The 12348-nt window shown below is 37.4% G+C and overlaps 1 protein-coding gene across 6 annotated transcripts in view; it reads left to right on the top strand.

Annotated features, from left to right (window-relative positions):
• METTL8 (methyltransferase 8, tRNA N3-cytidine) overlaps positions 1-12348 on the top strand; it is a 123290-nt gene that overhangs the window by 25653 nt on the left and 85289 nt on the right. For all 6 annotated transcript variants that reach the window (XM_073807583.1, XM_073807582.1, XM_073807581.1 and 3 more), the window contains 2 exons: positions 8223-8593; positions 9970-10019. In XM_073807583.1, the coding sequence (XP_073663684.1) occupies positions 8223-8593; positions 9970-10019 (421 nt within the window). The remainder of the gene's footprint in view (positions 1-8222; positions 8594-9969; positions 10020-12348) is intronic.

Here is a 12348-nt window from a genome sequence, read left to right on the forward strand (position 1 = left end):
GTAGCACTGTCAGTGTACCTGTTAGATAGAATGAGAGGCAGTAAACTATGGCCAGGGGCCAAATCCAGCCCACTGTCTATTTTTATAAAGAAAGATTTATTGGAACTCATTTGTTAACATTGTCCATGGCTGCTTTTGAGCTACATCTACAGAGTTGAGTAGTTGCAACAAGGACCTTATGTAGTCCACACAGACTACGTACCGTCTGGCCGTTTACAGAAGAAGTTTGCCAACCCCTGAGATAGAATTTTGTTTCCAGATTGATCAGCTGTCCTGAAACTCCCCAGAGAAAGATGTTTGCATTCCTCTGTGCAAGCCAAGCGTAGTGAAAAGCACTAATCCCACTGGTAGTTAGCTATTGTTGTGACTTTAGTCTACACTTGAGGCTAAAGTTTGAAGCAAAGGTAGCTGTTGAAACTTAAGCTAATGCGACAGCCCTCATGAGCTGCCCTTTGCCAGTGAAGGGGGCAGTGTGGCCCTGTCTTATCCTCTGGCATCATTTGTTATCCCTCAGAGCTAGTTTTCCTTCCTTACTGTAAGCATGAATATGTCCTGGAGGATAGACAAGAAAGAAGAGCACCTGATCCACAGTAGAACCATTCTATTTTTATGAACTCCAGCCATGCAGTCCCAGAGTGGGATGTGGCCAGGGAGTGTTGGGGCTGGATTTTAGAGTGCATACTGGTGGCAGTTCTGCTCACAGATCAGCCCGTACTGCATTCCTTTGCAGGAACTCTGTCACACTGTTTCTGAGGAAGTATAATTTTGCTTCTTTGCCAGCAGCTGCACAGGCATATTTTCCACATTACTCAAGCTTCTGCTAGTGGCCACCTGGATGTGACAGAGAGAGTCAAGCCTAAACAGAATTAAAAGATATCAGTCATCTTAATTCTTTTCCAGGAAGTTAAAAATTATCCACAGTATATTTCCTGAGAATACGAAAAACCAAGGATTTTTTTTTCATGCTCTTTTGAGTATTTCTGTTTAGAACATAAATAGATGAGCAGTGCTGATAATGTTCCCTTAAAGGGCTCTGTATGTGGCTGCCTATTTTGGCCTATTTATGTTAACAATGAACTTGAGTGAAGCTAATGAGAAGGTTATTTTCAGGCCTTGGAAACCACAGTAAAGGAAAATGACAGTTCCCACAGAACCATAATGTGACTGAAATAGAAAGGTGGTGACTGGCCTTCCTCTATAGAAGCAGGAAAAGCAGACTGGAGAGGGCTGATGATACTGCTTTGAAGCATTTGGTTTGCTTATTAGCATGTGCAGTCTGTTTCTGAGCAAGTTTTCTGGCCGCCGTGGAGACACAAAAGAGTTCATTTTAAAATGACTCAAAGTGATCAAGGCTTCTGCTGGGTCCCCTCTGCGTCCTCCCTTCCTACCTCCCCCCACCCCCCCATAACACCACTCAGTGCAATGGACTTCACACATGTCAGAGAACTGCTACAAGGAGAGGAACACACACATTGAGGGTGACCCTTACATCACACTTAAGCAAGGTTGCACAGAGCAGCAGTTGAGGGTGGCAAAGAAAGAAAACTTCTGTCCTGAGGAACTATATTGAGTGATGGGACATTACAGTGAGAGTAAATACCTACCCAGCCACCCAGTCCAGTCTCCACCAGGAATCATCGACCTGCTAGTCTGCAGCAGCCTAGGTGAGGCTTCTAATTGGATATCTAATGTCTCTGATGAATGTGGGTCAAGGTGAATAGATCCGTTTAAAAGCTCTATTCCCAAATGTTGTGAAAACCCAAAGGAAGCTGTGACCCGGTTCTTCTCCCACTGCCCCTGTTAATCACCACCTCTTCTTATCCAGGAGGGTCCTAAGTCTTTGAAAGAGCCAGTTTTCTCCCATCATAAAGTATTCCATTTGCAGAATAGTATACGGCATGAGCACTGTCTACTGATTTTATCTTACTTATTTTAATGCCACTGGGAGGAAATACTGGTTGTTCTCCCATGCTGGCCAACTCTCTGGCAAGTTTCTTTTGGTCTCTGTGTGTCAGTCTCTCCTGTCACTCCCATTTCCCATTTGTCACCTATTGTCTCAGCCTTTGGTGAGAACTGAAGTCCGGAAACACCCCCACAATTCTGAAAATAAGAATTTATACATCACAAATAAGACAGTCTTTTGCTGTACAGTGGTTGACATATTCATTCCTGTGATTAAAATGTAAAGCATCCGGCCTCTCATTAGCATTATTTCTTTCAATTAGATGCCCAGATTAATGATTTTTTTTTTTTTGCGGTACGCGGGCCTCTCACTGTTGTGGCGTCTCCCGTTGCGGAGCGCAGGCTCCGGACGCGCAGGCTCAGCGGCCATGGCTCACGGGCCCAGCCGCTCCGCGGCATGTGGGATCTTCCCGGACCGGGGCACGAACCTGTGTCCCCTGCATCGGCAGGCAGACTCTCAACCACTGCGCCACCAGGGAAGCCCAGATTAATGATTTTTAATTCCACATTTCCTTTTGGTAATTTATTTATTTATTTTTTGCGGTACCGGGCCTCTCACCGCTGCGGCCCCTCCCGCCTCAGAGCACAGGCTCTGGACGCGCAGGCTCAGCGGCCATGGCTCACGGGCCCAGCCGCTCCGTGGCACGTGGGATCCTCCTGGACCGGGGCACGAACCCGTGTACCCTGCATTGGCAGGCAGACTCTCAACCACTGCACCACCAGGGAAGCCCTGGTAATTTATTTTAAATTGATTTCTTTTTAAAGCAGGTTAATTCAGAGAAATGAGAAAGATACATTTGGCAGTTTTTGAGTTAACATGATTATAATTTCCTGAAAACATCTCTAGTGTGTTATATCTCAGCTGGTAATTTAGCAAATGTAATGGGTTTTTAAAAGTTAATAACAAATGCAGCTGCTATTTTTACTTTAAAATACCATTGTAAATAACTGTCTACCTAGGATGAGTTATCTATGTCGAGGAAAATAGTAAGAGAATTCCACTATACCTTCCTTTGTGAATACCTTACCACTTGAGAGTGTCCTATGTGAGAAAAAAAAATAGAGTAGCTAAAAGTTTTGTGTGCTGATAAATTTAGGATACTTGTTTGTAGGTCAGCTTTGGTTGTTAATTTCATACAGTGCTCTTAGAAGTATACTTTAAATTTCATAACTTTAAGAGTTTTCCTTTATTAGACAATTAACTTTATCAGTGACATGTGGAAATTTCCAACTTCGAGAGCTCAGGTGTTCGTGTAATTGCTGTGCAAAAATAGCTTTAAATTGCCTTTTGTATAGGGAGGGTGGGAGGGAGGGAGACGCAAGAGGGAAGAGATATGGGAACATATGTGTATGTATAACTGATTCACTTTGTTATAAAGCAGAAACTAACACACCATTGTAAAGCAATTATACTCCAATAAAGATGTTAAAAAATAAAATAAATAAAATTTAAAAAAAATAAATTGCCTTTTGTTACATTGCAACTTAGAATAAATTTTCATAATACATATTAATCATATCGTATATGTCAGATACATATAAATGGTTTAATTCAATTTCTTAGTTGTTATATTCAGTGTGATTCAGGGTGAATTCTGAATATTTAAGTATGGTTAGTGTGTCATAGTCCTTCTTCCCCTCAGCAGTATTGAATTTAATAAATGAATAATTGAGAAGTTGCTTCATCTGGCTGTGGTTAAACAGATCACTACATCCCTTTTACGGCCGTTGGCAGAGAGCAATTAACTCTGAATTGGCAGCCTTGGAGAGTAAAGGGAAAATTTTCTCCTCCAAGAAAAATTGATCATTAATATACCTGTTTAGAAAATCAGTTGGACAAGATGAAGACAGGGCAGATTTCTCTACACTATATTCTTTTATCATTATTGGCCTGAACTTGAGTTGAGTGAACAGCAGGATTAAGCTAAATTTTTCACTCATGGTCAGAAAAGTTGCTCTTCCAATTCCCCTGTTATCACAGATACTCTTGCAGTTCAGGAAATTAAATTATATGCTGGAGGTGTTTCCTTGTCTCATAGCCATAATTATGAGTTTGACTGAGCTTCCGTGGGGTCTCAGAGGCTGTTATACATTACTGGGAACTGTGGAGTTGCCAGCATTGATTGAAGGTACTGCTAAAAGCACAACTTTAAAAAGCAAAAAAAAAAAGTTCCAGCTCATTAGCCTTTATCCCAGACTATCCTGTTTTGTTTCTGTTCTGTTGCTGTCCCACAAACCCATCTATTCTCATAGAGCATTTTATGTTCCTGTTGCTCATCATAATTTCATCATACAACCTTGCATAGTTTATTTTTTATATAATTCAAATGGGGTTTAATTAAGTCTGTTTTTCTGATCTGTCTTTATGTAGGTTCACTTCAATCAGCATTATTTTTACTATTTGGTTATACTGATTATAAGGCATACTGAGGTTTTAATTTCAGCTTGATGCTTCATAATGAGAGGAAAGTACAAAATCAGAAAAACAGATTATTTTCAGAGATATTTTGGAGGGGGCTAATCTTGATTTTGTGTTAGGAAGGCAGTATGTATAATGATTGAGCATAAAGTCTGATAGAATTGGTTCAGGTCCTGGCTCTGCTGGGTGACTCTGGGCAAATTTTTTTAGCCCCTCTGACCTTGAACTTCTTTGTCTGTAAATTGGAATAACATGTCTATCTGAGAGGTATTATTAGGATTAAATGGGAAAAAAATCCAAGTAACATTTGACATAGTGCCTGGCACAAAATAAACACTTAGTATGTACTATTGTGCTGCTGTTATTGGTACAATGATTTATGTGATGTTTGTTTTTTTCCTCCTAATTCCTGAGTGGGAAATACTTGAAAAAGGCTTGAAAGCGTATATATCAGCAGACCTTGACCATCATCTTTTAATAGTAATCAGATCCTTTTTAAAGATTGGATAAGCTAGGGTTGAATTTAGGTGCTTGATATATTTGGTACCTGCACCAGATTCTAGTCACCTCACTGCAAATTCATTTTCTTTATAAACTGTAGAAATTAAACAGTAGTACAGGCTCATATTTATGACAGCAATCTGATCCAAGATTTTGCAGTTTGTAGAACTGAATGTTTAATGTTCTCCATAAATTCATGGGATTTAATAGGAAAGTACATAGACTTTTTAGAGCTTAACCATAGAGATACTGTAATTCAGGGGTCCGGCCAGTGGCCTGTTAGGAACCAGGCCGCACAGCAGGAGGTGAGCAGCAGGTGAGTGAGTGAAGCTTCATCTGCCGCTCCCCATCGCTCCCCATCGCTCGCATTACCTCCTGAACCATCACCCCCCCACCCCCCACCTCCGTGGAAAAATTGTCTTCCACGAAACTGGTCCCTGGTGCCAAAAAGGTTGGGGGCTGCTGCTCTAATTCAACCCCTCATCAAATGAGGAAACTCTTTGGGCAAGTAGAATGAAGAATTCAACCAAGATTCCTTATCTTCATGTAAGATGTAGATAAAACTTTGCAAAAGAAAGAACTACCTAATAATCATTAAATTGTTACCAGCACTCCAAATTTCCATCTGATGGTTATAAATGAATATAAAATAAATTTTAGAGTTGCAGTCAGTGTACAGACCATTCTGTGTGAATATTTTCTCTTAATATTATTATCCTTTAAATTTTAATTGCTACATAAGTTTACTCTATTTTGACATGCATGGTTTGCTTGGTCATTCCTATGTTGCTGGCTGTTTGAGTTATTTCCACTTTTTCTTATTATAAATAGCACTGCTATGAACATCTTTTCTTTCAAGTTACTCCACTGCTGTCTATCTCTTCCCCTGCCAATTAATTCCGAGGGGGATATTCCCACAAATTAATCACTTATATTACATTCTAGTTACTTATAGTTAGGTTCAAACTCACTTCACAAGTAACTTGGTATTGGAAACTCAAATGCTAGAGATTTGACTAAATATAGGTCTTCTTAGGTGGGTCACCTTTTATTAAGCAGAAAAATCTTTTACCAGCATAGAGTGAGTTACAAAGAGAGTTCTTAAGGTAAAAGGAAGAAGAGAAGGTGCGAGAAGACCCTGGGGAAATTTGACGGTTTCCTAATTCCTCCTGAGTCTGATTTTCGGAATGTTGTTTTGTTTTCTTACACAGTATATCAGGTACACTCCAATTTCTAAAAGTAGAGATAGAACTATTTTAAAGATATACAGCATTTTTAGATTAGTGATAAATAGGCTTCCTCCCATTAGTGCAGATGAGAGCATGTTTTGGACTTCAACATCACATAATTCTTTTGTTACAGAGATCTACTTTCATTTCTCAGACCTTAAATACATATGGGAGTTTCTGTCTTTCTAGCAGTCCTGCTGCCAGATACAATTCAGCCCTGATGGGAAGGAAGTCTTGTGGCCAGATGGGTGGGGATCCATGGTACAAGGCCATAAAGATAAAAGTGGAAAGAAAAGAAAAAATATAAGGGCTTCAGGACAGGGTTCTGTAACAGAGACAAACCTGACTATAGGCAACTGCTTGTTCTGAGGGTAAGGGCTTCTTTAAAATTTTCAAAGAAATGAGTCTGTTGTTTTTAGTTTTAGTTTATTTTTGGAATAGATTATAATTTCACATGGATCAAAATTCAAATGAGAATTCTTCCTCAAACCCTGGTCCCCAGCCACTCAGTTCCACTCTTTAGAGGCAACCAGTACTACTAATTATGTGATTATCCTTCCAGAAGTATTCTGCCCATATAGCAGTAAATATGTGTATATACATACATGACTGTTTTTCTGTGTATGTACACACATGTATTTTTTTCTTCTTTTGTTTCTAATAAATAGTTGCATCCTATACTTATTGTTCTACATTTTGCTTTCTCACCTAACATTAAGTCTTGAAAATTATTCTATATTAATGGAAGGTTTTTTAAATTTTTTGAAGGCACTTTAGAAATGTCACGTGTCTACACTGGGCGAAAGTAGTTCCTAACCCAGGGATTAGGTCTGGTATGTAATAGTATCCAAGAAATGTTTCTTGAGTGAGTGATTGAGAAAGTGAGTGAATTAATGATTATACTAATTTAAGCTGCAGATAGAAAGAGGCAGAAAGCTAAGAATTGCCTGAAGGTCTGAGACTGTTGACCTAACCCTGATGCTGAGACCCAGGGTAATCGAAGGGATGACATCACAAAATGCGTATCTCTTTTTAAATTGTATCAGAAATTCTCTTTAAGGCTTCATATTAGGAGATGTCAATAAGAAGAGGTGCCTCTGGAGGTGGGTGAAGAATGGAGTTATGGGATGGCCCCTATACCCCAGGAGTCAGATCATACGTTCCTGCTTCTGCTGTGACCGGGCTCCAGGACCCATACAAGTGGGTTCATTTCTCTGTGTGTCCTTTCTTCAAACGTGAAACAAGGGGGTTGGAGTAGATTATTGCAATGGACCGTTCTAGCCCTAAGATTATGTCATTTATTATTCCACAATTTCCTGTTTGATTACCAGTTTGCACAGACATTTGTCGTGTAGAAGCTGCATTTACAGAGACATAAAAAATGAGGTATCATTTCTCTAAGATAATAAAGAGCCTTACAGGTTATTGGTAAAAATGTGATCATTAAGATTTCAAGATTAGACTGTAGAAAGCAGTATGCAATGATTATATTCCTCACAAAAATTTATTGGCTAAACTATTGAGACAGAAGCAGACTTACCAGGGTAAGCCCAAATAACCCACACATTGACACATTTTGTGAGGATTAATACTCTGTAGTTTTAACCTTTAAAAGGTTAAAAAAGGGCTTCCCTTATAGCAGAAACTAACACACCGTTGTAAAGCAATTATACTCCAATAAAGATGTTAAAAAAAAAAAAAAAGGGCTTCCCTGGTGGCTTAGTGGTTGAGAGTCCGCCTGCCGATGCAGGGGACACGGGTTCGTGCCCCAGTCCGGGAGGATCCCACATGCCACGGAGCGGCTGGGCCCATGAGCCATGGCCGCTGAGCCTGCGCGTCTGGAGCCTGTGCTCCGCAACGGGAGAGGCCACAGCAGTGAGAGGCCCGCCTACCGAAAAAAAAAAAAAAAAAAAGTTAAAAAAAAAATCAGATAAATAAAAATTATTATAATTTTAAAGTTATTCAATAGTAAATATAATTGTTATAAGTGAATAGTATATGTAATATATTTAACAGTATTTAATTATTAAATATATTTAGTTATTAAAATAGTAACTAATGATAAATATAATTCATAGTAAAATAAATCCTTTTTCTTCTCTTTATTTTAGTGAAGTATGAGAGTGAAGCTAGTAAATATTGGGACACATTTTATAAGATACATAAGAATAAGTTTTTCAAAGATCGTAATTGGCTGTTGAGGGAATTTCCTGAAATTCTTCCAGTTGGTCAAAAAACTGAAGAGAAGGTAAAAGAATTATCATGGAATCATGTAAAAGTTCATGCTGCAAACTGTTTCTCAAGAATGCACTGCCCTACTATGCCTGAAGAAAAAAATCATGATAGAGAAATTTCTGGCTCATCAGATGGTCAAAACAAAGCAGGATCTGATTTTTCCAACCTAGACTCCAAAGAACACAGAAAAGGACCTCTGAAGACTGAATTGTTTCCTGGTAGCAACGCCACTTTCAGAATCCTAGAGGTATGGTACTGCAGGGGCAAAAATTTTTCAATGTACATTCCATATTACTTTAATAACGATCCAGATTTTTTAGGGGGGAAATGATCAAATCTAACTATTAAATAAGTGTTCATATACTTTTGTGCATAAAAATTATTTAAGGGACTCATATCTTTAATTAGTCAGGTTTTAAGTTTGTGATTTAAATTTTTTTTAATTTGTCTACTTTAATTTCTAACTTGAAGGAAGTTTTAAATACCAATAAAGTTTTGGCCTTAATTTCTATCTTTCTGTTATTACCCACTTTTAGGTGAAATAGAAATAAGTGAAGTATGTAATTTGCTATAATCTGGTGTAGACCTTGATTTTCTGTTTTAAAAAATAAACCTTTTCCTTCTGATTGTAAAGATAATATATACTGCTTACAGAGAATTTGCTAAAGAGAAAGAATAAAATAATCTACAGTCCCATAAACAAGGGATTTAATTTAACCACTATTAACATTTAACTGACTTTTTTCTCCTTTCGTTTATACTGTTTTGTATAGTTGAGCTATACTCTACCTGCATTTTGGGGTTTTGCTTTGTTTGTATTGAACATTATAACATAAACAGTTTTCCCTATCTTTAAAAATTCTCTATAAACATTTTCATGGCTGCAAAATACTTTACTATGTGGAATACTATGATTCTACTTACCTTTTTCACTTGACTGGGCATTTAAATTGTTTTCAGGTTTTCAACAGCAAACCTCTTTGGTTATAGACTTTTCTGCATTTTCTTTTATTATTTGGGTTCAATTTACTAGTTCATAATTTATTTAAAAATTTTAGTACTGTTAAAATATATTGCCAAATTGCTTTCTAAGAAGTTGTACTAATACCAATTCACTGCAGTGTAGGTCTGTTTCATCACACCCTTACTGATTGGAATATTCTTATTTTAGTGCTTTCTGCTTTGTTAGACAAAAATTATACCTTATTTTAATTTGCATTCCTTTGATTGTTAAATAGGTCATATAGTTCTTTAAACGTTTAGAAGTCATTTGTACTTCTTTTGTGTTCTGTTTATTTCCTTTATTTATCAGATGCTTTTTAAAAAATGAGCTCTGCCCTTTATCATATTTAATGCAAATGTTTTTTTCACAGTATGTTTGTCACCTTTTAATTTGGTTTATTTTGGGTTTTGGTATGTAAAAATTTTAGATGTTTCCATAAGCCAGATTTCTCAGTGCATATTATTCTTGTGATTTACTTCATTGCTTTTGAGTTTAGAAAACTCTCCTATACCCAGAGATCCAGTAAATTTCTTTTAGTTTTTTTTTTAATAAAAAAATCTGACATTGGTGAGGAAAATTTAACTTTATTTTCATAATATTTGTTTATTCTTTGATTTTAGGTTGGCTGTGGTGCTGGGAATAGTGTTTTTCCAATTCTGAACACTTTGCAGTGAGTTTTAGAGTTTTCTCCTACAAAATTCTACATACATATGGGAGGTTGAGAAATTCTGGGAAAAAGTTGTCATGTATATGCCAGTAGTGTTCTTGTTCCTGTATAAACAATGACTAAAGGAAATTTCAAAAGAAGTGTCTTGGCTGAGTGTCTAATTTCATGTGAACTGAGAATTACTCTGAAAATAATGTTTCACAGGCATGGGTTGTCCACCATGAGTTGAAGTAATTTTTTAAGCTTGTGTTTATGTGGATGAGGGAATAAGAAGAGAGTAAGAGGTTGGATCCTTCTGCTAAGCTGGGAATTGCTGAACTTTAGAGATTTATTTACCCCTCCAGGTTATTTAGGTGTCATTTTACACATAGAGAATAGAGTTTAAAGCTTACACAAAATAAAGTGTAAGCTTTAAACTCATTTTTTTGTCATCACTTCTGGAGCCACACCCAGTATAAAACCTTCTCAAATGACTGTATCTAGACTTGAAATTGTTTGGAGTTATAGCACCTAACCCTAAGATTCAAAAAGGCAGAAGTAGGGGATAGGAGCAAAGATGTTCTCCTGAGTTGCCCTTCCCGTTCACCACCTCACTTATGTGTTTTAGTAGGTGATGAAGAAGATACACCTTACAAAACTTTAACACCTTTTACCTATGGCTGGTCTGTCAAGTCCCTATTTTTTTTTAAGTTTACATGATAGCTTTCCCATTATTTTTCCATTATAAAATCAACATAAGCACATTTGTAGAACGTTCCCATTAGAGGAAAATGGGTTGGGGGGAATCACCCATTATTCCCACCACCATTAGCATAGCTGCTGACAGAATTTTTGTTATAATTCCTTTCAGTCTTTTCACTATGCCTATTTTTAAATTTAAGAAAGTTTTTTTTTTAACTTTCCATTGTGAAAATGTAAAAGCATTCAGAAAAACTGAGTAATACAGTGTATTCTCATACACCCACCACCTTGTTTCAACAGTTATTAACATAAGGCCAACATCATGACACTTTAAGTACTTATGATGGATCTCCAAAAAGCAGGACATACTTCATTACTATTATAAACCTAACATAATAAAAATTAAGTAATTCCCTAATATCATCAAATTACCAGTTAAAGTGTCCAGCCAGAAGTGGTGCTGGCCAATTTGCAGTTCTGAATGGTCTTCCTCTTTCGGGACTTATTTTCTTTGTTTTCCCTTTTCCAATTTCTGGGCCAAAATTTCCTGTACTTTTATACCACGTAGCCAGATTCCTTCACCCCCGTGATCTCTGAACTTGTAATACACATAAATCTACTACACTGGCAGTTGATTGTGTGTTACTTTATGACTTACCTCAAGTTATTATTTAGCATATCGTTTCTCTATGTCTTATTTCTTCAACTACTATTCATATATTCCTTGAGGTAAAGAGCATATTTTACTCTAATCTGATTTTTCAGGTAGCCTAACAATACAATATAGATAGAGCTTGGTACACACTGACTGATTAATACCTCTGGCTCCCCACTTGTTAGTTGTATTTTTCCCTCTTCTACTTCTCCCTCCAACTAATAATTGCAAGCTCTTGCCTCTCACCCCCTGACTCTTTCTTTGTGGATATGTCTTTTTGGTTTTTTTTTTTTGCCTCATATTCATATTTTAGAAATCACTGTAGCTCAATAACCTGAGATAATTAATTCATCTTTAAAAGGCAACCAGTGATTAGCCTTCCAAAGGGAGGATTAGACTTTTTTTTTCCCACCACAGAAATTGTGTTTTATTACTTTTGGAGAGTATAAGATTAATGTTTTACATTTTTAGAATATTTTACCATAATTAGACCTCTGGAATTGAGAGGTCATATCATTCTCCAAGGATCATTTAATTCTTAAACCCCTTGCCAAGAGAGTGCTTGGTGGTGTGGTGGTAGTGGTGATATTTACACCTGTTTGCTGGGAGAAGGGCCAAGGCAGTCAGCCGATTTTACTGAAAAGCTCTGGAAAGTCATTGGGTGATCACAAGACCAACTTGGGTTGCTGATGCAGTGGGAATTCAGTTTCAGAGGTCAAGCTGCCGTCTGGTAGGACACATGGCAAATGGCACAGGCCTTCCTTTAGCTTACTAGACTGTTCTGTATCTTGTGAGTGTTTAGTAACTACTACCCAAAGATAGACTGCATACCTTTCATAAAAGCTAGATGTGCCAGTGTCCAGAGAAGCATTTTGAGCTATATGGAAGTATTTATAGAACCATGTTAATTTCTTAAGTTTTAAGTTCCTGGAAGGCAGAGGCAGATCTTCCTTTAATGATGATAACAATGATGATAATGATGATGGTGATGATGAT

The sequence above is a fragment of the Tursiops truncatus genome, chromosome 7, assembly GCF_011762595.2.
Source record: "Tursiops truncatus isolate mTurTru1 chromosome 7, mTurTru1.mat.Y, whole genome shotgun sequence".
Taxonomy (NCBI): Eukaryota; Metazoa; Chordata; class Mammalia; order Artiodactyla; family Delphinidae; genus Tursiops; species Tursiops truncatus.